Source organism: Salmo trutta, chromosome 21, assembly GCF_901001165.1.
Source record: "Salmo trutta chromosome 21, fSalTru1.1, whole genome shotgun sequence".
NCBI lineage: Eukaryota > Metazoa > Chordata > Actinopteri > Salmoniformes > Salmonidae > Salmo > Salmo trutta.
Window position 1 is genome coordinate 21,040,731 of NC_042977.1, and position 27,419 is coordinate 21,068,149.

A 27,419-nucleotide genomic window follows, 5' to 3' on the forward strand; every position below is an offset into this window, starting at 1 on the left:
TATCTTTATAAAAAAAAATCAGTACCAGTCAAAAGGTGGACACACCTATTCATTCAAGGGTTTTCTTTATTTTTCTATTTTCTACATTGTAGAACAATAGTGAAGACATCAACTCTATGAAATAACACATATCGAATCATGTAGTAACCAAAAAAGGGTTAAACAAATCATAAAATATTTTATACTTGCGATTCTTCAAAATAGCCACAGTTTGCCTTGACAGCTTTGTACACTCTTGGCATTCTCTCAGAATGCATTTCAATTAACAGGTGTGCCTTGTTAAAAGTTAATTTGTGGAATTTCTTTCCTTCTTAATTTGAGCCAATTAGTTGTGTTGTGACACAGTGTCACACCCTGATATGTTTCACCTGTCCTTGTGATTGTCTCCACCCCCCTCCAGGTGTCGCCCATCTTCCCCATTATCCCCTGTGTATTTATACCTGTGTTCTCTGTTTGTTCATTGCCAGTGTGTCTTGTTTGTCAAGTCAACCAGCTATTTGTTATCAGCTCCTGCTTTTCCCAGTCTCTCTTTTTCTCCCCCTCCTGGTTTTGACCCTTGCCTGTCCTGACTCTGAGCCAGCCTGCCTGACCACTCTGCCTGCCACTGACCCTGAGCCTGCCTGTCGACCTGTACCTTTGCCCCACCTCTGGATTGTTGCCTGCCGTCCAGTACCGTTGCCCAACCTCTGGTTTACTGACCCCTGCCTGCCTTGACCTGTCTATTGCCTGCCCCTGTTGGAATATTAAACCATTGTCAATTCGACGTGTCTGCATCTGGGTCTTACCTTGATTCCTGATACAAGGTAGGCTGGTATACAGAAGATAGCCCTATTTGGTAAAATACCAAGTCCATATTATGGCAAGAACAGCTCAAATAAACAAAGAGAAACGACAGTCCATCATTACTTTAAGACATGAAGGCAGTCAAAACGCTTCTTCAAGTGCAGTCGCAAAAACCATCAAGCGCTATGATGAAACTGGCTCTCATGAGGACCGCCACAGGAAAGGAAGATCCTGAGTTACCTCTGCTGCAGAGGATAAGTTCATTAGAGTTAGCAGCCTCAGAAATTGCAGCCAAAATAAATGCTTCACAGCGTTCAAGTAACAGACATCTCAACATCAACTGTTCAGAGGAGACTGCATGAATCAGGCCTTAATGGTCGAATTGCTGCAAAGAAACCAGTACTGAAAGACATCAATAAGAAGAAGAGACTTGCTTCGGCCATGAAACACGAGCAATGGACATGAGACCAGTGGAAATCTGTCCTTTGGTCTAATGAGTCCATATTTGCGATTTATTTTTATTTATTTGTTTTTTTTTCTCCAACCACAGTGTCTTTGTGAGACGCAGATTAAATGAACGGATGATCTCCGCATGTGTCGTTCCCACCGTGAAGCATGGAGGAGGAGGTATGATGGTGTGGGGTGCTTTGCTGGTGACACTGTCTTTGATTTATTTAGAATTCAAGGCACACTTAACAAGCATGGCTACCACAGCATTCTGCAGCAATACGCCATCCCATCAGGTTTGCACTTAGTCCCACTATCATTTGTTTTTCATCAGGACAATGACCCAACACACCTCCAGTCTGTGTAAGGGCTAACTGACCAAGAAGGATAGTGATGGAGTGCTGCATCAGATGACCTGGTCTCCACAATCACCTGACCTCAACCAAATTGAGATGGTTTGGGATGAGTTGGACTGCAGAGCGAAGGAAAAGCAGCCAACAAGTGCTCAGCATATGTGGGAACTCCTTCAAGACTGTTGGAAAAGCAATCCAGGTGAATCTGGTTGAGAGAATGCCAAGAGTGTGCAAAGCTGTCATCAAGGCAAAGGGTGGCTACTTTGAAGAATCTCAAATATAAAATATATTTTGACTTGTTTAACACTTATTTTTGGTTACTACATGATTTCGTATGTGTGACTTCATAGTTTTGATGTCTTCAATGTTATTCTACAATGTAGAAAATAGTACAAATAAAGAAAAACCCTTGAATGAGCAGGTGTGTCCAAACTTTTGATTGGTACTGTATATGAAAAATAAAACTTTACTTAGATAGGTATTCAGACTCTTTGCTATGAGACTCGAAATTGAGCTCAGGTTCATCCTGTTTCCATTGATCATCCTTGAGCTGTTTCTACAACTTGATTGCAGTCCATCTGTGGTAAATTCAATGGATTGGACATGATTTGGAGAAGCACACACCTGTCTATATAAGGTCCCACAGTTGACAGTGCATGTTAGAGCAAAAACCAAGCCATGAGGTCGAAGGAATTATCCGTAGAGCCCTGAGACAGGATTGTGTCGAGATACAGATCTGGGGGAAGGGTACCAAAACATTTCTGCAGCATTGGAGGTCCCCAAGAACACAGTGGTCTCCATCATTCTTAAATGGAAGAAGTTTGGCGCCACCAAGACTCTTCCTAGTGCTAGCTGCCCGGCCAAACTAAGCAATCGGGGGAGAAGGGCCTTGGTCAGGGAGGTGACCAAGAACCCGATGGTCACTCTGACAGAGCTCCAGAGTTCCTCTTTGGAGATGGGAGAACCTTCCAGAAGGACAACTATCTCTGCAGCAGTCCAACAATCTGTTCTTTATGGGAGAGTGGCCAGACAAAAGCCACTCCTCAGTAAAAGGCACATGACAGCCTGCTTGGAGTTTTCTAAAAGGCACCTGAAGGACTCTCAGACCATGAGAAACAAGATTCTCTGGTCTGATGAAACCAAGATTGAATTCTTTGGCCTGAATGCCAAGCGTGAACGGAGCAAAGTACAGAGAGATCCTTGATGAACACCTACTCCAGAGCGCTCAGGACCTCAGAAAGGGGTGAAGGTTCACCTTCCAACAGGACAACGACCCTAAGCATACAGCCAAGACAACACAGGAGTGTCTGAATGTCCTTAAGTGGCCCAGCCAAAGCCCAGACTTGAACCTGATCGAATATCTGTGAAGAGACTTGAAAATAGCTGTGCACCGACACTCCCCATCCAACCTGACAGAGCTTGAGAGAATCTGCAGAGAAGAATGGGAGAAACTCCCCAAATACAGGTGTGCCAAGCTTGTAGTGTCATACCCAAGAAGATTTGAGGCTGTAATCGCTGCAAAAGTTACTTCGACAAGGTACTGAGTAAAGGGTCTGAATACTTATGTAAATGTGATATTTCAATTTTTTATACATTTGCAAATATTTCTAAAAACCTGTTTTTGCTTTATCATGATGGGGTATTGTGTGTAGATAAGGGAAAACACAATTGAATCAATTTTAGAATAAGGCTGTAGCGTAACAAAATGTGGAAAAAGTTAAGGGTTATGAAAACTTTCCGAATGTACTATATATAGTATAGGCTACTGTAGGCTACAAAATAAACTTTCCAGTGACACTGACTCACCCAATGATAAAGATGAAGCATAGGCTGCTCACTGGTGATGGCCGGTGCACTCGTGTCAATATCTCAAGATAAGGACTTCGAAAAACAGTGCTGTTGGCTCCAGAATCGCTCAAAAATCTAACAGGAATAACACTCAGAATGTCAGACTAGAAAAAATGGTGGCACATGTACTATCAATTGCATTATGTGACAAATCACAAAAGGAAACACAGAGAACTGTTTTTATCCCTGGTGGATTAGGTCAAAGGTCACTATGGATCTGTTTCAAATGGCACCCTATTACCCATAGAGCTCTGGTCAAAAGTAGTGCACTATAAAGGGAATATGGTGCCATTTGGGACACATCCTAAGTCATTCTCATTCTGTAAAATGTTCTCTCAGCATGTTAGTATATTTATAAGACGAAAAGGCTACACGATGACATTTTTTGAAGTTTCTATAGCCAGATCAGTCTTTTCTTTTCACAGTAGGCATTAGCTTTCCAAACGGTAGGCCTACATCTTTCTCACAATTGTATTTTAAAATGTAAAAGGCAAACTGACAGCCGCAACAAACAATAGAAATATAATCCATACATGGCAGTTCCCATTCAAGTCAGGACTGGCAGCCATTGCAAGTGTACTCATGAGTTTAGCAGTCAAAGTGCCAGTGTTAGTGGTTCCAACATCCTTCTATGGAGTTCTATATATGGCCCCAACACAACAAGCTGTTCTATATTCGGCGCACGTGCTGGCCAAATTGCAGCCTTCCTGACTGTAAGTGCTTGTGATAAAACTTATTCCACAGCTATTTTTTTTAGAAGCTATTGATCCTCTGTGGAAAAATGATGCTCTCAGGTGTAGTATTTTGTATGTCTGTTCAGACAGGAGTAATATCATTTTTGGAGAAATTATTTCAGTTTATCAGGGGGTGCTGCAGCACCTCTACTTTCCGTGGCGATAATGACAGGGTGCCATTTTTGGTTGATTTCACATTGAATTGACATTAGTTGAAAACTCAACCAAAATGTAAATCAAAACTAGACGTTGAACTGACGTCGGTGCCTAGTGGGACCTGAGATCCACATACATTTCTAGAAAGCAGCTCTAGACGGGCGAGCGATATTCTATAGTGCACAGTGCTGATGATTTTTTGCGGGTTTATCAACCTCTCCAGCAGTAATGAAATATGCTATTGAGTTATTTACCCTGGCTGTCTGAAAAACCATTAGAGGAACAAAACTCCAAAGAGCATCTGCATTTCAAACCCAGAACAGAGCGCGGCAGAGTAGCATGATGAGCAGAGCAGCACAAACCTAGGTGGAGTCCCAAATGACACACTATTCCCTACGTAGTGCACCACTTTTGACCAGAACCCTATGGGTTTAAAAGTAGTGCAATATGTAGGGAATACGGTGCCATTTGGGATGTGGACATAATGGCGTCAGATTATTCAACATAACAGCCACCGCTGCCTCTGCTCTGACCCTCCTGAGTGCTGATCGGGTGAAACACAGAAAACAGAAACACCTTCACAGATTCAAAGCTACCAACCTGCCTCTTGTTTCTCCTCATCAGAGAAACACAACCCCTGCTGATGTAGCGCAGAGCTAAACTTAACACGAAGATTTTCCAGAAAACCCAGTTGGAAGGCCACTGGATCTCCTGCTTATTCCCTCATGAAAAACATGGGAATTTGTGGAAAGTTACTGGAATTTTGCAATGCTATTTCTGTGAAATGAGTCCCATAGTTTGTAATACCCAAACCCTGACCCCCTCCCTCTCACTGCTCTCTGTTAACCCCAGCTGCCCAACCAAGCGGACCTCTTCTTTATGTTCCATTGCTATGGAACCGTTTCGCCTGCGTGGTTGTGAAAACCTAAGCTGTGTGTGAATGACTTGGTGGGGGTTACAGTTAATCAAGCTGCGGTGCCACATAGCGTCGGTTCCTGTGAAAACCCTGCCTTAGCTCTCCTCTCACACAGACAGCCATCAAGACCCCCGTTAAAGCAATCATAGAGCACAGCTATTTTATGTGTGTTTGATGGTGAAAGCTGGCTCTCAGTCCTCCCTGTGTTACTGAGCCCAGCCCTGCTCAGTTGAGTGATGTGTGGCAGACAGGCCAGGCTGTAGCAGCAGACAGCAGTATGGTGGGTTCCGTGTGTTCTGTGTCTTCTATGTCTTCTGTTGTGTTCCGCTGCTCCTCCCTCATCAGGCTGTGGTAGATCTAGAAGGCTGGCTGGGTTCCAGAACCCTGGCCTCTACCTTCTGTGCTCCGCTCAATAGCATCATGGGAAGCACCCACCACCGGGAGATCTGCATTGTTTGACTCTCTCATCTGGTAGCCATGAAAGCACATTTGCATACCTATGTATTTAAAAAAGAGGAGATAGATGTATTATCAGACCAATGTGCCCATATCTACATATTTTCTAAATCCATCCTCTCGTTTATTACGTTATTGATGGTTTTACTGATTATACAACTTTTTTAAAGATTGATAACCCATAACAACGCATGCCTTCTCATGGAAATGTGATTTATAGAAGTCCTCCCAACCCTATCTAGCCAAATGCTCACTAACAGTAAGGTGCACTGTGCAAAGTGACATGTGTACTGTGCTCTTCCTTCTATTACCAAGATAAGAATGTCATTGCAGATGCTGTTTGCTGTGCAGTCTAGTGATGCTTGTATCTTTCATGGATGCTGCCTCTCATCTGTGGAATGTCTCTGTTGAATTGTTCAAGTGTGCGTGGCCATATTCTGGGTTACATTTGGTTCCGCCACCCCATCTGGTATTGGCACCAGTCCTCAGTTGTGTTGCCAAAACGTGCTGTAGTTATGTACTTTATGTCAGTGTTAAGAAGCAGAGGGGAATACATATGGAGCTCATCATGTAGCCTTTCATCTTATAAACCTACTAACATGCTGAGAGAACATATTATAGAATGAGAATGACCTAGGATGTGTCCCAAATGGCACCATATTCCCTTTATAGTACACTACTTTTGACCAGAGCCCTATGGATAATAGGTTGCCATTTGAGACATCCATAGTGACCTTTGACCTAATCCACCAGGGATTAAAAACAGTTCTCTGTGTTTCCTTTTGTGATTTGTCACATAATGCAATTGATAGTGTAAGGCCCAACGCAGGAGATGAGAAGCAGGTACAGGGAGTGAACCATTTAATACAGACGGACATGCAACGGAACAGGCACAGCGTCTGGACATAAACCCGACACGACAAAATGCTACTACAGGGAACAACACAGAGGAGCAGACATATATGCAGTGGCAATCAACAAAGTGAGGGAGTCCAGGTGAGTCCAATGAGCACAGCTGCGCGTAATGATGGTAACAGGTGCTTATGATGACGGGTAGCCTGGCGCCCTCAAGCGCCAGGGAGGGGGAGCGGGAGCAGGTGTGACAGATAGTATATGTGCAACCATTTTTTTGTAGTCTGACATTCTGAGTGTTATTCCTGTTGATGTGTTGCAGGGTTGATCTGGGAGGATGAGGCCAGCCAGCAGATCCTGTCCAAGGAGCTGTCTAAGCTGAGAAAGATCCCCTACAGACGCCTACAGGACTCCATCCCCCATGTCTATAGCAGCAGCAAATCCAGGTCACTGTTCTGGCAGGCAGCACCATCCATTACACCTGTACATACACACACGGACACACACGGACACACACGTATGCATGCAAACAGACAGGTAGGCAGGCAGACTCTAGGAGTGCACATGTTAGAATATGATGACTGATGAGCTGGTTTATGTCTGAACGGATCTAGTTTCTAGCTCTGGATAGTCCAGGTTATCTGTCTCTGTTCCTTCTGTCTGTCTGTCTGTCTCCTCTCTCCTTCTTCTATCTCTCTTTTTGTCTTCGTGTCTCCATCTCTCTCTTTCGCTATCTATTTATTGCTGTCTCTCTCACACCTCTCACTCTCCATGTCTGGTCCAGACCCTCTACCCAGGCTATGGACCCAGGAGACCAAAAGATCAAGCCTGTGGAGGTGGAGCTCAGTAGAAACCTTCAGAACATCCTGCAGCGTCTGGGCCTCCTTTCCCAGGCCTCGTCCCCCACTGGCCCCAAGAGTCCAAGCAAGGTAAGGGCCCCCCCTGGCCACCTTCAGAACCCTGCCCTCCAGACCCCCAGGCCCCTGCTTTAGCCTGGGATGAGCAGCTGGATTCTTTTTTACTTCTCCATGGATGCACGTCTCCATAAACACACACTCATGTGAACGCACACACACACGCAAATCACACATACACACACACAAACTGACGCTGCGGGAGCTGTATCATTATCTATCCCCTTCTGAAGGGTTGGTGAATGGCTGTTGGTTGACCATTCACAGGGATAGTTTCCTGCTGGATTATTATGAGGGAGATAATGCCCACCGTGGGTTCAGGAGTTCAGTTCCTTAATTAGTAACGCCCACATGATGGGCTCTATGTAATTTCTGTTCAGGGGGGTGACCAACATGGCCTAGCTGAATGAGAGGGCCAAACCCCTGCTGAGGTCCAGGCATTGAGGGGTTGAGGAGGGTACCCCTTTATTTATTAAGGATGGGGAGAGTAGCCCTTTATTTATTAAGGATGGGGTTGGTGGAAAACATTGGGGGGGGTTGTTTGAGATGAGCATGTGGGAGATGGATGGATCTTAGTGTTGTTGACACGTCTGTATAGTGTACTGCTTAGCAAGATATTACATACTCTCATCTTACTGTTAACATATTAGCAATTAACATTTCATTTGATGGGGGTGTATTAGCTGGGGATTGAAGTGAAGCACTAAGTAAAGATGAACACTTTGATCTATTTGGTAACACTTTCTATGAAGTAAATGTGTGTAATGCTATATAATGACCTTTATATAATGCCTTATAATACACAAATAATGTGTTTTATTATCTTGCAGAGTGACCATTACCGATCTGGCATCTTCTCTGACTACTACCAGCCCAAGTCCCAGGGAGAGGGACATTTTTCCCCACTGTCCTTCTTCCAGCCTCCCTACCAGGACAGACACTCTGCAGGGGATGGAGACCTCCTTGTGGCTGCCCTCAGGCACTACCTGTCTGGGCAGGGACCAACCCAGACCGGGGGGGCCCCCAAGGTCCCAACCTTGCCCTCCCCTCTTCTACACCCCTCCTACAGCAACAGTATAGACAGTGCTGGGCCTAAAGAGAACTCTCAATCCCAAACACCCAACCTGGATAGACGTTTACTCCTCCAGACAGCTGGAGCCAGTCAACCCTCTAGTCCACAAGAACCCTTCAGTCCAGTGGATGGTATGTGCTGCTTTAAAAACAATGTCTTCCTCTTTTTACTGTACAAGTTCTTCCTTATTATTCCTCTGTGAATAAATTATCACTATCAATAGTTATGGATCCGCTGAAAATAACAGTATAGCATGTTATTAGTTGTTAATTAAGGCATTGACATCTACCATAGTTAGAACTCTTCTCCCTCTCATCCTCTCCTCTCCTCCTCTTCTCTCCCATCCTCCTCTCATCCCCTCTCTTCTTTCCTCCTCCACAGAAGTATTCATCCAGAAGGTTCTGAAGAACGTGGGCAGACACAATGTGGACGTGGATGACATGAGTCCAAAAGACCTGGACCAGCTGTCTACACTGATCGCTAACGCCCTACAGGTAGAATAAACAACAACGTTTTTGTACTTGACTTTCTTGCACAAACCCTCACACCTTTCTTACTAGCACTGATTTTGCTGATAGCTGCGTTTTTTTTAGGAAGATTTTACTTGGAATGAGTGTGATGTTTGGTTGTCTTATCTAGACACCGTAGTTGAATACACTGTCTGTAGTTTCTCTGGATAAGAGCGTCTGATAAATGACCAAGATGTAAATGTGAATGCAGGTAGTGGATCAAAAACAGCCTCAGGCCAGACCAGGACCAAGAGACCTGGGGGAGGAAGAGGAGCAGGAGGATGAGGAAGGGAATGAGGGGCCTGGAGAACAGGGGCCTGGGGAACAGGAGGAGGAGAAGGAGGAGGGTGACCCTCCATTCGCCACAGAGGAGTCTGTGGTCCAAGGTACACAAACCTGACAGACCTGGTTACTTGGAGAAGACCTCCATCTGTAGTATTAACTCACCAACACCTTTGTATACTCATTGTCTTTCCATGCCAACTTCAGGGTGACTAGTTCATATTGGCTGCTCTGTTGATTTGAAATGCAGTCAGACTTTGGCAAAAAAGTATCAGCTAAAAATATTCACAAACCATAAGTTTCCCTTCGCCTTCCAAAAGGGTGAAGGGAAGAGTTTAACTGTGTGGCTGTTATTTGAGATATGCAGAGTCGGTTTGCTTTCTGCTTAATATTATTCTTGTTGTCAGTAAACACTCAGTCTCTGTTATTTCCTGACAGAGCGACAAATGGAGGGAGACAGAGAGCCAGCAGGCTCCAATGACAAGGTACCCCATTTTGATTCTTAAAGTGATAAAGGGTTTGAAAGAAAGTGGGAATGTCAAACGGAATACTGACATTATAAACGGTGATATTATACCGTGTGTAGGGTATGAATCATCCAGAAGAGCTGATTTTCAAAAGGATTTTGATGATAAATCTGCAATGTACTGTAGACAGTAAACCAGTTAGTATACACAACATAGAGAAGAAGTACGTTTTGAAAAACGGATTGAAAGTGTTGTAATGTTGTCAGTTTGCATACCTATCTTTCAAACAGTTATTATTGGCTTCTATCCTACTGCTTCCTGCTTTCCTAGAATTTGATGAGAGAAGCGAATTGCCTCCTCTCCCCTATCAAAACAGTTCCTTAATTCAGTACACATGGATTGTAACAAAACATGTCTCATAATCAAGATGAAATAAAGCCATAACGTAGTTATGATCGATTCGTATTTGTTATTTCTTCCTGAGATCACCGTGACTTTTGTTGTTTGTGCTGTAGCTAGATCACCGTGACATTGTTCTGTGTTATTTCAGCCCCAGGATGCCGCCGGCTTATTTGGAAAGCTTCTGGCGTACCTGGATAAGAGTGAGTCCCCAGCCCAGAGACTCCAGGAAGATTTCCCCGGTCAGGCTGGTGGGGGTGCAGGGCTGGGTGAGGGCAGGGGCGTCGGTCTGGAGAATGTCCGCAGTAAGACCACTCAGTCCGAGGTGACGACCATATTACACATACAGTGGCAAGAAAAAGTATGTGAACCCTTTGGAATTACCTGGATTTCTGCATAAATTGGTCATAAAATTTGATCTGATCTTCATCTAAGTCACAACAATAGACAAACAGAGCCTGCTTAAACTAATAACACACAAACAATTATACGTTTTCACGTCTTTATTGAACACACCGTGTAAACATTCACAGTGCAGGGTGGAAAAAGTATGTGAACCCTTGGATTTAATAACTGGTTAACCCTCCTTTGGCAACATTAACCTCAACCAAACGTTTTCTGTAGTTGCGGATCAGACCTGCACAACGGTCAGGAGGAATTTTGGACCATTCCTCTTTACACAACCGTTTCAGTTTAGCAATATTCTTGGGATGTCTGGTGTAAACTGCTCGAGGTCGTGCCACAGCATCTCAATCGGGTTGATGTCAGGCCACTCCAGAAGGCGTATTTTCTTCTGTTAAAGCCATTCTGTTGTTGATTTACTTCTGTGTTTTGGGTTGTTGTCCTGTTGCATCACCGAACTTCTGTTGAGCTTCAATTGGCAGATAGCCTTACATTCTCCTGCAAAATGTCTTGTTAAACTTGGGATCTCATTTTTACGTCGATGATAGCCTGACACAGCAAAGCAGCCCCAAACCATGATGCTCCCTCCACCATATTTTACAGTTGGGATGAGGTTTTGATGTTGATGTGCTGTGCCTTTTTTTCTCCACACAGTGTTGTGTGCTCCTTCTAAACAACTCAACTTTAGTTTAATCTGTCCACAGAATATTTTGCCAGTAGCGCTGTGGAACATCCAGGTGCTCTTTTTGAATACTTCAGACGTGCAGCAATGTTTTTTTTGGACAGCAGTGGCTTCTTCCATGGTGTCCTCCCATGAACACCATTCTTGTTTAGTGTTTTACGTATCGTAGACTCATCAAAAGAGATGTTAGCGTTTTCCAGAGTTTTCTGTAAGTCTTTAGCTGACACTCTAGAATTCTTCTTAACCTCATTGAGCATTCTGCGCTGTGCTCTTGCAGTCATCTTTGCAGGACAGATTACCGTGGACTGATGGACATCAAGGCTTTTAGAGATACTTTTGTAACCCTTTCCAGCTTTATGCAAGTCAACAATTCTTTAATCTTAGGTATTCTTAGACCTCATTTGTTTGAGGCATGGTTCACATCAGGCAATGCTTCTTGTGAATAGCAAACTCAAAATGTTATGAGTGTTTTTTATAGGGCAGGGCAGCTCTAACCAACATCTCCAATCTCGTTTCATTGATTGGACTCCAGGTTAGCTGACTCCTGACTCCAATTGGCTTTTGGAGAAGTCATTAGCCTAGAGGTTCACATACTTATAGACAAGAAATTCAATATAGACAAGAAAGATACAATTGTTTGTGTGTTATTAGTTTAATCAGACTGTGTTTGTCTCTTGTGGTGACTTAGATGAAGATCAGATCAAATGTTATGACCAATTTATGCAGAAATCCAGGTAATTCCAAGGAGTTCACATACTTTTTCTTGCCACTGTAAGAAGAACCACAATGACAATGTTGTTAAAACATTTTGGTGTTATCCTCAATGATTTGAAATGCATTGTGTCCACGTGTGGTTTAAATTGTCACACAATCAAGGTGGCAGTGGAAAAGAAGTCGACCCACTCAATGGACGTGGAGGAGGTGGCTGCGGTGGAGGGCTGGATCCAGGCAGTGGAGCCTCCTGCTGCCAAGATGGTCTACCAGGAGCCCCTTAAGAAGAAAGTGAACGTTCAGGAGCTGCAGCTAGATGTCAAAGCTGGTGTGGCCACGAAGAAAACAACCGACGATGACTACGGCTATGTCATCACTGACACAGAGTGAGTAGCACCTTTCATAAGTAATGAATGAGGCAACCACAGCTAATCATGCAAGGTTCGATGTTTGTGTGGAATTGCATTTAGTATAGTACAAAGGGGTCTTTTTTTTAGGCCAGGGCCAACTATGGTGAATTGACAGGTGTCGACATGTTGTGTTGGGTACGCTAGATCAGTGGCAACCCATTTGGATCCATTGGTACAGTTCTGTTTGTACCGTGACTTTTGTTTTTATTTATGTTTACTGTCTTGAATAGGCATAGCTGGAGTTGCTTTGAAACAAACCATTACAAGTGGAAACAGAAATGTGCTTTAGATGCTAGACACCCAAAGGCCTACTGTGTCCCTGTCAGAGTAATTTCTCATTCCACATTTTAACTCACTGTTGGGAAAGTAATTTACAAAGACTTTTTTTGAAAGGGTTTCGCTCACTGAATGTATTACCCTAGATTATTTTCAGTGTTTCAGTGTTGGACTCATATTCATGCATGAACGTAAATAAATCATTCATTTATGTAGTATTGGCAATTGACAAAACAATTTTATTTACATGACTCAAAACCATACCCCAGTGTGGTATATCATATGCATGTGCAATAAACATCTCACGTGCGCATCATTCAGTAGATGATGAGTTGAAGGTGTTCAGGTCAAGTCCCTCTCCAGGGCACGGAACCCACAGCCCATCAGGCCACCAGGAACTGGAGCCCACATCCCTTCACTATTCCATCATAATCAGGTCTGGAGGGCCTCCACTCTCCATAGGGGGTCTGGGCTGGGGCTATGGAATATCAATAACTTTTCTCAATGTCTGTATTAGAATGTTTCTCCTTTTAAACTCCATACTCCCACTACGTTATGTGATTAACTAGGACTGAGGTTTGCACTGAAATGTATATCTTCCCGAGTCCACGGTCATCAGAGACCCTGACTGTGTTTTAGAGGTGGGGTATATCATTAGCTGTGGCCAGGACTGAATTGAGCCACCTTGGTGCAGATGCACCATTTCATTTGCACCTCTCTGTCTGGCCTGAAGTCTAAGAGAGTGGCTGTGTCTCAATTTGCACCCTTTTGCCTATAGTGCACTACTTTTGACCAGGGCTCTCGTCAAAAGTAGTGTACTATATAGGGAATTGGGGTGCCATTTGGGACACAGACAGAGCACGCAGGTGATTCATCATGCCAGAGGAAACACTTGCTCCCCCAGTTCTCATACCTCACCCTCCCTCCGTGTCTCCCTGCCTCCCTCATCTCCCTATTTGTCCCTCCCTCCTCTTATTCGCCCGTACCCTCTCACCTCCCTGTCTTTGGCCTTCACTCCCATCTCCTCCCCCTCCTACCCTCCATCCCTAAGACCTCCGTGCCTCTCGCCCCTCTCGTGTCCCCTCTCCTCTCTGAATGTGACAGGAATGTAATGTGTCGGAGCTCTCACCCACACTTAACAGGCTAAGGTGACAACTCTGTTGATGAACTCTGTATTTTTCTCTCCCCAGCGCCCTACAGACTGATGAGGGACTCCACTTGATGGAGATTCTGGCACGGCGGGCCAAGCTGCAGATGACTGACTTCCCGGAGCTCTCGTATGTATTTTATTCATGATTAACATTTTTATAGATTTTTCACACACTCAACAAAACAGAACAGAAACAACAAACACAGACTACACCACTTGTATGTATTTAACCTTTTTATGTAACTATTAATTTTGACTGCATGCTTAAAACAGACGTGACTAGATTTGATTTTACTCAGGAATCTTATACGGTGCTGGGTAGAATCTGGGTAGAATCTGGGTAGAATCTGGGTAGAATCTGGGTAGAATCTAAAATGGGTTGTACAGTAATTCCTTGTAGCACGTAGATAGGTATACATCCACTGATTAATGCAGACTGAAATGCAGGGTAGTGTGTGGAGAGAGTTTATACAATATACCTTATAAAAATAGCTCAATGGATACAGTTATGCTTTAGGTGTCATGAGCACCATGTTAAGTCAAACGTTAACTGAAGGGCTTAAACAAAAATAAATAAAATAAAACATTTTAATTATTAAACTGACAAACAGGTTAAATGCCAAAGAAACGCAGGCTTGCTGAGACACAAGATATCCCGGACACTGTCTTATTCTTATTCTGTAAACATTCGAGCTGGAGGTTGAAGATTATTGACACATACACATTATTGACATGAGGTGCCATATACAGTACATGTAACTGCCAAAATAAAGGAAACACCACAAGCCGCCAGAACAGCTTCAATGCACCTTTAGCATAGATTCTACAAGTGACTGGAACTCTATTGGAGGGATGCAACACCATTCTACAAGGAATTCCATAATTTGGTGTTTTGTTGATGGTGTTGGAAAACACTGTCTCAGGCAACGATCCAGAATCTCCCATAAGTGTTCAATTGGGTTGAGATCTGGTGACTGAGACGGCCATGGAATAAGGTTTACATCGTTTACATGCTCATCAAACCATTCGGTGACCACTCGAACCCTGTGGATGGGGGCATTGTCATGCTAAAGGGCATAACCATGGTAGCTAAAATATTGGCCAAATGAATGGCCTGCCCAGCATTTTTATACATGACCCTAATCATGGGATGTTAATTGCTTAATTAACTCAGCACTTGTTTGCAATATACTTTGTATCCATTCATTTTCTTAAGTGTTTCCATTATTTTGGCAGTTACCTGGCTGCAATCATTATGAACAAGACTGAACTCTCCATGAACCTCCCTCTCTTTCTCCAAAATCGTTATGTTTTTCCCTGCAGGTATCTGACTTTAAACACACGCACTCACAAACGCACACATACGCACACACACACACACTTAGAATGCAATGAGGTTTTTAAAGCCATCCTCAACAAAATGAGAGTTTATAGTGACACACTGTGCTGGTCTGGGTAGTCAGTGGCATCTCCTTCACACAGTCTAACCAAAAACGACTCTACACACATTTTACACACAATTGCACAGCTAGATATTGCACTGAAGCACATTTATTTAAAGACTTTCAAAATAATATTGAAGAGGAAATCTTATCGACATTCTGTAACGACATGGTACCATAACTTGTCACAAGTTCATTTCCTGAACCGTCATGCCCTGTACCCCACAAGTAAACACTGCTTTATGATGGGCCTCTTTCCTATATTACTTATGTTCAAGTCTGACATTGTGGTCATTGTAGTGCAGTCATTCATCAAGTGAACATACACTGCTATACTCAATAACCGTAGCAGTGTGTATGCGAGAACAATTTACCGCCATAAATACAATGCAACGTGCTGATGACAGGCATAAGAAGGGGAGTATTGTATGGGCTGATAGGCCCCCTTTGTGTCTTTCTAACTACTGAGCTTGATTGTTGGCGGTACAGGTAGGGATTGGCCGATTCCGCATCATGTGACACTGTGAATAAGGTTCTGAATGGCCCTTGTTTCTGAAGCACCTCACGGCGCTAGGGAGGTATACACTGCTCTGTATTCAGCCCTTCAGCCCATGGGTGGCCTTACAGGGCTGGGCTAATGTACCTTTTGTCTTTGTCCCTTTCTGGAACTGAAAGGGCCTTGGTATGGGAGAGTGATGGATTGGGTGGGAGAGAGCTGGGGCCCTTTGTTAGAGCTCCGAGTCGGCCCAGCAGGGGGAGCAGCCTGGACAATTTGTCCAAGCCGCCACGCTTATTTGGGCCATCCCGCTCCTTGCAGCTAACCGCTGCTGATCCTAGACCACCACCCCACCTAGGAGCCTGGGAGAATGGCCCTCCACATAATCAAATATTGGGCCCTCAATTCAGCCCAGCCAGCATGGATCCTCTCACCTTTCATGTTGACTCATTTGTGCAAGCATGACTTGGTTCTGTAGGGCCTTGAAATTAGTGTCTATCATGTTTACCATATTGAAGGAAAATATAGATACATGCATACAGGGTAGTTCAATGTTACCGTTATATGTAGTAACACAGTATGTTAGACACTGTGGCCAAATGTTATACATACTTGAATCAATCATCTATCTTTGTGTTATTTTGTATGATCGAACGGACGATATAGAATAGGAGAATACAGACGCCGCTATCAGAAACGTTTTGAATTGATCATGTCAGGCCGGACATGGCGGTTGAAAGCAGAGACGTTGGTTTTGATGTGTCAATGTGGGTGGTTTGCTTCAGAATCATGTGGCATTAGTTCACTCTGAATAATAGTTGTTGCGCAACACTTACCGACTGTAGTCAGACTCCAATTTGATGGGGGTGACGTAATGTCTGACTTCATATGCTGCTCATTTCAAAGTATAACCACTAGGTGGGGAGATGCACCTTCGCTGGTTGCTTGTAATGCAGCCTATGTGTTACTGAATACTGACGACGCATTAGACTCATTTATTTTCACTGTAGAATCACAAAACAAAAGATTGATGGACAATGACAGTTCAACATTTTATATATATTGGTTCTAACATACTTAAATGGAGCGCTTCGTTAGGACGTGGGAGTAACAGTCTGCTGAAGAAAGCATGCGCTTCAGCTTGAAAATCACAAGTACATTATTTACTTTTGCTGTAGTATTGAATTTTGAAAAACCTTCATTGGGTGGCAGTTGGCGTAGTTCAGAGAGGTCATGCCCATATGGGACACAGGGCCACACGCCTCCTCACATTTGTCCTGTTTTTCTTCTTTGTATTTTGCTATCTTGTATTTAACTATCTTAGCTGGCATGCCTGCAGCAAGGTTGGTAGACTTTAAAAAAGCGAGCAATTACTATATGTACCAAATTAGGCTCACATTCCTTTCCATCTTTTACCCAGATTTTGGCAGAGATACAGAGAAACATATTTATTTAATTTAAAATAAGAACCACCAGTCAGGAGGATACAGACAGTTCAAAAGATATGCTTAGATATGCAGAAAGAGACTTGGTTTAAATGTAATCTGGCACCTTATGATAATATCATGATATTTGTGTATTAATTAGGATTCTGTGATATGTACCTGTATTGATGATGTGTGCTATGATCCCATGTACTGTGTTGTAATTTGAATGTAATATCCTGGGCATGTTAGTGCAGTATATTGAGATGTGTGATTTACAACAGTCAGAATGACACCCTCGTTAAAATGACAATTGACCAGGTAAAGAGGTATGCTTAGATAACCTATGCAGAGAAATGTACATATTTTTTAACATAGAATTATGGCTCTCAATTGCAGGAAAAATATGTTTCAGGTGTTTGAAAAATGCAAAATTCTCCAACCACCTCCCCTCCATCTTCACGTACTTTGTGCCCCCTCTAAAATAAAATGGCCGCATGGCGCCCCTGGCGTAGGTCATGAAACATATCAATGTGTTATGAAGTCACAGTGAGTGATGTTCCTTTTCAACCGCTAATAGATCGAACTCTTAATAGATGTGAAAAATCTATACATCTAGAGTGTTGCGGGGGTGAATATCATAGAATGGTTGAAAGGCTGGCTGCTGGTTGAGGTTGTCCTCCACACATTGCTAGATACCTTAACCTCCTGGCTGGATACATTCTTTGACTTCAACATACAGTACAGCAAAACACTTTCTGTTCAATAGGTTGCCAAAAATAAAATGTACTGCATTTTATGTTCAATAGGTTGCCATAACCTGGTTTTATTCTGGGTGGTTTGCCCTCCATCACCTTTAGCACTTTTCAGCTCAAGATATATTTTTACAGCCTGAAAAGTATTTGTCCAGTGTCCACCCTAGATTTGCTCTTTGGAAATACATTGTGAGGGGAAAAATAATATCTGTACATTTCATTTGTACAGCGCTTTTCATTACACACAAAATTCACAAAACTCTGTACATAAGCAATTGTCCCTATGACTGTCGGTGAAGGGACACGCATAAAGTATGTGTACCTAATCCTAGACAAAACCCCTCCTTGTCATTTGTTGTTTGTAAAACACTCAGAGGCACATTGAGATTCAAGAGGTATCCTGTGGAAACGGCTCCTTTGGCTACAGGGATTCTAACAGCTTATGGGGGAGCCAGAGGTAAAATACTATTCATGCACTGTGTGTGTACGGCTCTGGTTTAATACTATCAGTCCTGAGACCCCAGGAAATATGGGCTTTTCATTTATCTGACGTTCATTTATCTGCATGTCCAGCCCTTACATTTAGCCTCACACTGAAGTGTTTAACCATTTTATATGCAGGACAATCAGGGCTACAAGTACAGCACAAAACAATTTGACATAAACAGCTGCATTCATGAGTTTAATTGACAAATGTCAATACAAAAACAAGGTCTGCCAAAGCAAAAACCTGATCAAAATAAATGTATACGAATGCTGTAAGTACAGAAATGTTTTGCTTAGTGGGAAAAGAATATCCAACTAGTCAGTGACAGCTGTGTGGAGTTTGGAGTTTGTGATAGCAACTATGTGAGCTTATACCAGTACTATTGACACTATGTCCTGGGATTTCCTATGATCTTCTATGTAGAAGTACCCCTTGCCTTCTAATGACGCTTGTGTACCTTGTAAGCGTCATTGTGTAGCTTGTGAGCATCATAGTGCATGTTCGTGGGAGTCTCAGCTTTTCATCGATAGCTTTTAATAGTTTGTAGCTCAAACCATTTTGCCTCTACAGACGTTTTCGTAAAAAGACATGGCCCTGGGCCCCTTCGGGATCTGCCCTTGTCTCACAAACAACGCTCTAGCTCAGCCCCCGTTAATTACACAGAAGTCTGTAGCTCAAACACACAATGTTTAAAAGGGGTTAGAAGACTCATTGGGTTAATGACCTGGTCTGTTCTTTGTAAGGCAAGAGGGCAGAAAAACAATGCTTTACCGCCATGTAAAAAATGTATTTCTAGTTGATCATGTTTGGAGTGTCTCATCTCACTGTGTGTGTGTTTTTTTTTTTTACAGAGTGGTGGGCCCAGCTGTGACCTTCAGAGTACGACCTAATACCCAGAATGTCAGCACTGCAGATGTGGCCAACATAGCAGGTAGGTCTGAGCTGCTCTGATAGCTAAATGTTATATATATATATATTGCAAAAAAAGCAATCTCTTGTGCTTTAGTGGAGCATGTTGGAACTGAAATGGACATTTTAGCTTTTTCAAATATCCAAGATTTTGATGTTTACTCTCAGAGAACTGGTCCACAGTTTGTATAGCTCCATACTGAAAACTCTCTGTATAGACCCCTGATAATGGAGATGTTGGGAGAAAGAGTGAAATCTAAGTGACATCCGTAAGCGTTATTAGGAAGCCTCCCTTGCACCAATCACAACTCTTCTCTGGTAAATGAAATACAGGTATGCATTGTCAAAGAACCCCCAAGGAAAGGAGAGAATAGCTGTATTTGTATATGGTTATCATTACTGACAAACATACAAGGCTGCTTCAACCGTTATGAGAAAATCTTTATATTTATATAAGAAGATAATGTTTTCCCCCACGAATTGGAATTTGTAACATATCAAGCCAATGGCAAAATTGTGGTGTAGATATCGGGGGGGGGGGATCCAACCCCAACATTTAAAATGCATTTCCAGCAATTCTACACAGTTTGATTTATTATGCCTCTTGAGGGGTATTTTGAGGGGAAAACACAATAAAAGTGGAAGCTAGCTTAGCTAATGAACTAGTTACGTGGGTTGCAGCATGCATGACCAGAATGACATATGGATGAACCACCAAAGGCACACCCCATTTCTGTTTGAAAATTGAGGAGTTAGACAGTTTTTTGTGCCCAAAGTCAACCGTTAAAGCTAATTATCTGCAATTCTACACATTTTGCCATTGCCTATGACGTGTTAATGTGATATCGGGAGGTTGAGGGCACCCCTTTACATTTTTTTTATACATTATTGGGGAGACGAATCGACCTGTTCTGAATATTGGGGGGATCCCCCGTGACAATTTCACCTATGTATCATACGAATTGCAGGGGACAGACACACACACACACAGGGAAATTGCTCTGTCAAAGTAAGTTTAGCTTGAATAGATAAATCTTGTTTTTTTTCCCTTCGTCTATTGATGATAGTTTTGATAATTGAACTCCACACTCTTGACCATGTGATTGTGTAATGGCTACCCCCGTCCTGTTTCACAAGTGCTATTGTTCGTGATCGTGTCCTCGTTTCTCATTTCCAGCCCCGGACTAACTTGTTTTGAGAGGTCATGGATGAGCCTTTATTCGTATTAATGCAGTTGACAGAACCGCACTTGAAATGAAATACGGCTGCCTCTTAACTTAAGTGCAGTAGTGTGGGTGTGCTGCTGTCTCTAAAGCATCATTTGTCATATTCAACAAGAGTATCGGCAAAGATTATTTCAATAGCCCCAGTTGATGTGGTTTTTCTGAGACGTTAAGCATTACAAGGCTATTGTAATGGCATCATTTTATCATAATTTTACAGTTTCTTCCAGACACATTGGAGAAATCTGCGTGCCCATGTTTTAAGCAGACAAAACTTAAATGATTCAATTGTAATCATCTTCGCATTATTTAATTTAAATGGCACTGTAAGAGATTTCAATATGACATCATAGCTACCATAAATAAGGTGTGTTATAATACCATTATAATAAGATCTGTGGACTGTGTCCCAAATGGCACCCTATTCCCTATAGAGTGCACTATTTTTGACCAGGGCCCCGGGATGCAGCCTTAGACTGGCTGGACACTGGACAAAGGAGTCAGTGTTACCTCATAGAACATTATCATTCTTCTGCTCCATGTGAACAATACTGGATCGATAGAGAGCCAGCCTCCTGGGCGTCCCGGGCCAGAGTGGAGGAGGACGGAGGACTGTGCTGGTTGTCTGGGGTGCAGCAGCACGGCCCTAGCTGTGTCGTAAATGGCACCCTGTTCCCTAAATATCTAGTGGACTACTTTTGACCAGGGCCCATATGGCTCTGGTCAGAAGTAGTGCACTAAATAGGGAATATGGTGCAATTTGGGACTTAGCCCCATGCATTGCCCTGGCCTGCCCTGTATTGCCCTGGCCTGCCGAGTAAAGAACCCTGGAGTGGAGCTTGTGGAGCTCCTGTCACGCATACCCGGCCATTGTTAGGAACCCAGGGCCAGGCAAAGGCTATTGTCAGGGGGGGTGTCAAGATGGTGAGCAGCGGGGTGATGACCCTCATTGTCAGGCCTATTCATGCACGCTGTGGAGCCATGGAGTGGCAGGCCCAAAAACTACTTCCAGTGGTGCGTTTCGGCCGTGAGAACCAGGCTCCTCAATTGGCTGGAGGTTAGGGTCAGGCCAGCCGGCCGCGCAATTAGCACATTAAGCAAGGTCCCCAATAAAGTCCACAATAGAATGCAGAAATGAGTTGTCTACAAACTGTATCCACTTAAAATGTTATTTAGTCAGAGATATTTTTAATGGCCCAACTGGTTTGACTAAATGTGTATTATTAACCATTAAACTGACCCCCTGTGTTTTCTATGAAGAGGAGAACATGCATTGTCTTCCCTGACAATAGCTAGTTACTCATTCACTGGCTGAGTGTAATATCTGAGGTTTGATTTGTGTCCTGACATGGAAATAATTCTGTGTCACAGAGGTCACAAACAGTTCAATAAGTTATGAAGGCAGTTTTCCCTCGCAAAGTGGTATCGGTGAATGGCTGAGTTCCTATGTTTGACACACTTTTTAAAAAGCAGGGAAATTGTGATCATTCTGATCAAGTTCCCATACATCTATGAAAGCAGTTTTGATTCTGTCAGTTCCTCACTTATGCAGACAGCTCTGTAGAGCGGTGTTGTTTTGGCCAGTGGTATTCAACCAGAGTAAACACTAAACAGTAGATGCAACACTTTCTGTTGGCCAGTGTTTACTTTAAGAAGTATTCCTATTCACTCCCATTCACTCCCTGTATCTGGTAGTCCTAACCTTGATGGCCTTGAATATACTATGAACCATGAGTCATTTCTGATCACCGGAGTTGAAATGAGACCCCAATTCCTCTGATCATTACAAAGACCGTTGGTTGTATTTCTTCTCTCTCTTTTCACGGTTGAGTGGTTTAGCATAGATCCCATAATGCTGACAGCTCTGACCTTCACTCCAGCTTTAACACTTGTTAAAATGTCAAATCTTATTAGCTGGCTCTTTAGGAAAAAGTAATGTGGTTTATCTACCTAACTTCTCTTCTCCCTGATGTGAAGAAACCTTCAACCTCTGGTTGGCTCAGTCTCAGGGCTTAGCTTTTAGGGCACTCACTTACCCTAAGTATGTGTGTTCTGCTGCAGAGAGAAATTGAATAAATACTATGTATACTTGTTTAACGTGATTTATTGTCATCCATGTGACTGTACATGTATGTTGATGTGCAACGTGAGATTTGTGACATTGTATTACAAATCTTGTGATAATGATGCTTCTCTATGGTTTTCATTATCATCAGCTTGATCTTTCTGCATTATCTGAGAGAAGTCACGTGCTTATTGCTTCCTTGAAAAGTTCCAAATAACATAGCATTTTGTCATCTTCCTAGATCTCTGTATGCTTGCCTGTTCTAACCATACAATATACAGAAGCTTAACACATTAGTGTATAAAACATACTACTCCCCCCCCCCCAAGCCAGCTGATCCTTGGTGACCTTTCACATAATCATCATCAGTAGCCGCTCAGTCCCAAATCAAATCCAAATCAAATTTGATTTGTCACGTGGTTCGTAAGACCAGCAGTGAAATGCTTACTTACGGACCTTTCCCAACAATGCAGAGAGAAACATATATAAAAATATAGAAGCATAATAACAGGAGGAATAAATACACAATGAGTAACGATAACTTGGTTATATGCACGGGATACCAGTACTGAGTCAATGTGCAGGGGTACGAGGTAATTGAGGTAGACATGTACATATAGGTAGGGGTAAAGTGACTAGGCTACAGGATAGATAATAACCGGTAGCAGCAGCGAATGTGATCAAAAGAGTCAAAAGAGTGCAAAAGGGGGTCAAAAGTAGTGCACTATATGGGGAATTGGGTGCCATTTTGGACAAACCCTGACTTTGTCATCAGCACTTTCTGTTTGGATTCACTCCTTTAATTGTCTCCATTGATTTCCTGTGTGATTTCATTGGAAACAAGTCTCCCCAATGGGACTATGGGCCCACTTAAGCCCTACAGGAGCCACCAGATCCATTGAAGTTAACTTCATTTAGTTTGCCTGTTGATCAATTCTCATCTCATGCTGAAGGATAATCAATTCTGGATTTTCTCTAGCTAGTAGCTAATAGCAACCTGTTGGCCAAAATGTGCTCAAAATCAAATTGGGGGAAAATGAAATGACAAAAACAGTTGTTTATTGATGTAATTTGTTGTGACACAGGTTGGTGCGTTCTCTATTGTCTATCGGCGTATGCGTGGTGGTTGTGTTTTGTGACTTCTGAGAAATCCCTACAAGTGAGACCTCAATCTTTTGTGTCCCCTGCAGTTCAGAGTTGCTTGTGGTTATTTTGGTCTGACTTCAGAGAGAGCTGGGTGGGGGTGGGGGGTGGAATCCTCCAGAGCTTTGGGAGCATCTGTGAGTCCTGCTGTGAAGAGGGTGGATCATCACAGGTGTTGTGTGGAAGCTGAGTTTGTTTAGCAGCGGTGGCAGCGCGGGCGTCATGGTCCTCAGCCAGCCCTCTCTGGGCAGACCTCTCAGGGTCCCTCTCTCACAGCTGGCAGCTCTACTCTGGTTGCATCCCAAATGACACCCTATTCCCTATACAGTGCACTACTTTTGACCAGGGCCCATAGGGCTATGGTTAAAAGAAGTGCACTATGTATAGGGAATAGGGTGCCATTTGGGATGCAACCTCTGTGTTGGCCCTGCTCCTGGAACTCCAGCTTCAGCTCAGGCTTCATGCCTCCTACAGATGGCACCCTATTTCCAAATGTAGTGCATCCCTTTTGACCAGGGCTTGGTCAAAAGTAGTGCACTATATAGGGAATAGGGTCACATTTGTGCTGCAGATGGCTTGACTGACTGGAGCTCTCTCTGCTGGCTCTGCTGCCTGACTCCACACTTGCAGCACTCTTGCATCATTCCAGGGCAGGCAAGGGACTGGCTGGCTGGGAGAGGGAGAGTGAAAGCTTCCGTGTCGCTGCGGTCTGTTTCTCTGTGCGAAAAATGCAGTGTGTGTGGGATGTGTAAATGAATACTCTAAGCTTGGATGTAGGCCTAGTTCATGTAATGAAGATGATGACATAACACAACATGTAGGGCAGAAATGCCTTCTTGAACATGTGCCTTCATTACAAAGTTGTATGGGATCCGTAAATATGAATTAAAATGTTAAATTATGAGCCTAGTTAGCCGTGATTGGCAGAAATAATGGAGGGGATGACCATGCTGACTTTTGGCCATGTGTTTACATGTGAATTCTTAAAGATATAGGTAGGTCTATGGCTTAAGAGGGTGTAAACAAAGAAGACCTCTCTAGCACTCAACAAATCATTCAAGGGCATTTTCTCCTACTGGTATCCTAAGTGGGATAACACGTTTAGCAACTTTTAAAGCAGTATAACTTTTCCATGCTTCCTCCAATCACAAGCTCTGAATCTGAACTAAAAAAATAATTTAAAAAAGGATTTCAGATTCTTCTACATAACCCCCCTTTGGGACTTAGCATTCCATCACTATCACTATTTTCTTACTGCAGGATGGATAGAACCCCCATATGATTGAGGCCCTCTTCATGTCAGCCATGACAGAGTCTTCTCTCTGGGTGTGTAATAAAGCCATGTTCCTCCAAACTTCCTAGTCTGGCTTCTCTATCTATCTCTCTCTCTCTCACTCCAGTGAAGAATGTTATTAAAGGCTAATAAAATGCTCCTGTTGTTCGCTCACCTTTGGTGGCCTGAGTACAGATATAGGATCTTAATTTGACCACTATTTTGATGCTGAGAATTGCAAACTTGGGGTGTTTTCAAGGTTTAAAAGGCTTGTAAATTGTGTAATTTTCACTTTGAAATGTCAGACTTGATTTGCCCTAACGAAATAATGTATCAATCCGTTCAAAAAATGTCCATTAATTATAATCCACATAATATTTCATATTTCCTGTTGTTGCATGATTATTTTCCTGCCGTAGCAAACTGGCTCAAATTAAGATCCTACATCTGTAGGCAGTATCCAGCTTCTCTTAGTGGGCTCTGAGATCCCTGATGAGAACAGAAGCAGACAGCTGAATTGATTGGCCCACTTCAGCGTATGGACCTTGATTACAGCCGCATTCAAGTGGTGTTCTGTTCTCTACATCACCTTATCCACTCTTCAGAGGAGAGGAGAGGAGAGGAGAGGAGAGGAGAGGAGAGGAGAGGAGAGGAGAGGAGAGGAGAGGAGAGGAGAGGAGAGGAGAGGAGAGGAGAGGAGAGGAGAGTGACTCACTAGGATTAGGTTCTGTGCCTGCCTGCTGCAAATAGCCAGCTAGCTGTGTTCACCTCGAAAAACCATCATATAGTCAAGACACACAGACTAATGCGGTGCCCTGTATTATACAGTATGTTGTAAATGAAGTTGCATAGATACAGTAGGCTGCAAAGATGAAATGTACAGTATCCATATGTACTATTCTGTTCTCAGAATAAGAAACCTTTCTTGTAATTTCCTCATTTAGTAAAATATTAATGTTGACCTTGAATGAGTAACACATAATGATTGATGGCTTCAACATTATGTTATCAGTTTTATAGCTATACAGATCACAGGAGGTTGGTCGCACCTTAATTGGGGAGAACGGGCTCATGGTAATGACTAGATCGGAATAGGTGGAAGGGTATCAAATACATCAAACACATTTGCGCCATTCCGGCTATTATTATGAGCCGTTCTTCCCTCAGCAACCTCCTGTGATACAGATGTAGGATCTTAATTGGAGCCAGTTTGCTACACCAGGAAAATAATCTAGGGGTTGACACATTTTTCGTAAGGGAAAATGACGTCTGACATTTCAAGGTGGAAATTACTTCAGAACTTTTTTAACCTCAAATACACTACAATTTTTACATTTCCTGCATTACAGGACATTTCACCTGCAACAGGGTGATCAAATTAAGATGCTACATCTGTACACAATATGTTCTACAGTCTGATTCACAAATGTCACTGTGTCCTGACTGAGTGAGTGATATAATCATATTGGTACATACAGTACAATGGCTGCTTGGTATAGAAAGTTAGAGATATCTCCATAAGGTTACGGTATGAGACGGGCAGGAGAGGGTTCAACTCTCGTTTGATGGTTGGAGCCAACATGAAATGTCCCTTGAAAGCCGGGTGCTGGGGCTTCTGTCTTTCTGTTTTAGAGTGTTTTATGTATTCTAACAGAGAGACAAAGTCAGCCCAGAAACTTCAAAGCTGCTGGGTGACATTTAGGTCTACATCTTCAAAGGACCGCTCCCTGCTTTTGTACTTCTGCTTTTTGTCTATAATTAATGTACTCCTTCCAGATTCTGAGTGGGATTAGAGAGCCAGACAGAATGTATGTATGTATGTATGTATGTATGTATGTATGTATGTATGTATGTATGTATGTATGTATGTAGCCATGGCCACAGGAAGTAGGGGTGCTGAGGGTGATGCAGCACCCCATGAAAAATCAGATAAAAAAATATATTTATTAAAATAATCTCACAAAAGTAGCAGACTGATATAGACATCTGTAGCGCAGGCATTTCATTGTTTTGACATATGGTTTGTAACAATATGCTCCACAAACAGGTCACTTTTCCAGAGTGGGCTCTCTGGTACTTTTAATGATTTGACCCATTTTATACATAGAAATTGACATTATAGGTCATTAACCAATCACAGCCCTTCACTAGCAGAGGGAGTTCCCTTTGAATCTATTTTCCCATTCACTGTGTTGGTGGTGCTCATACAATTGATAATACCTTCAGAATTAGCAGAGAGCCCACTCTGGAAATTTGATGTATTTTTTTATTTAACCTCTAGGCAATTCAGTTAAGAACAAATTCTTATTTACAGTGACGCCTAACCGGGAACAGTGGGTTAACTGCCTTGTTCAGGGGTGGAACGACAGATTTTTACCTTGTC

General features: G+C 42.9%; 1 protein-coding gene across 2 annotated transcripts in view; it reads left to right on the forward strand.

The window, feature by feature from the left end:
* The window catches only part of LOC115156913 (receptor-type tyrosine-protein phosphatase N2), a 142,441-nt gene that overhangs the window by 34,102 nt on the left and 80,920 nt on the right, over positions 1 to 27,419 (forward strand). For both annotated transcript variants that reach the window (XM_029704735.1, XM_029704736.1), the window contains 10 exons: positions 6,868 to 6,991; positions 7,330 to 7,474; positions 8,290 to 8,662; positions 8,913 to 9,025; positions 9,252 to 9,426; positions 9,761 to 9,807; positions 10,340 to 10,513; positions 12,149 to 12,369; positions 13,860 to 13,946; positions 19,275 to 19,354. In XM_029704735.1, coding sequence (XP_029560595.1) covers positions 6,868 to 6,991; positions 7,330 to 7,474; positions 8,290 to 8,662; positions 8,913 to 9,025; positions 9,252 to 9,426; positions 9,761 to 9,807; positions 10,340 to 10,513; positions 12,149 to 12,369; positions 13,860 to 13,946; positions 19,275 to 19,354 — 1,539 coding nt within the window. The remainder of the gene's footprint in view (positions 1 to 6,867; positions 6,992 to 7,329; positions 7,475 to 8,289; positions 8,663 to 8,912; positions 9,026 to 9,251; positions 9,427 to 9,760; positions 9,808 to 10,339; positions 10,514 to 12,148; positions 12,370 to 13,859; positions 13,947 to 19,274; positions 19,355 to 27,419) is intronic.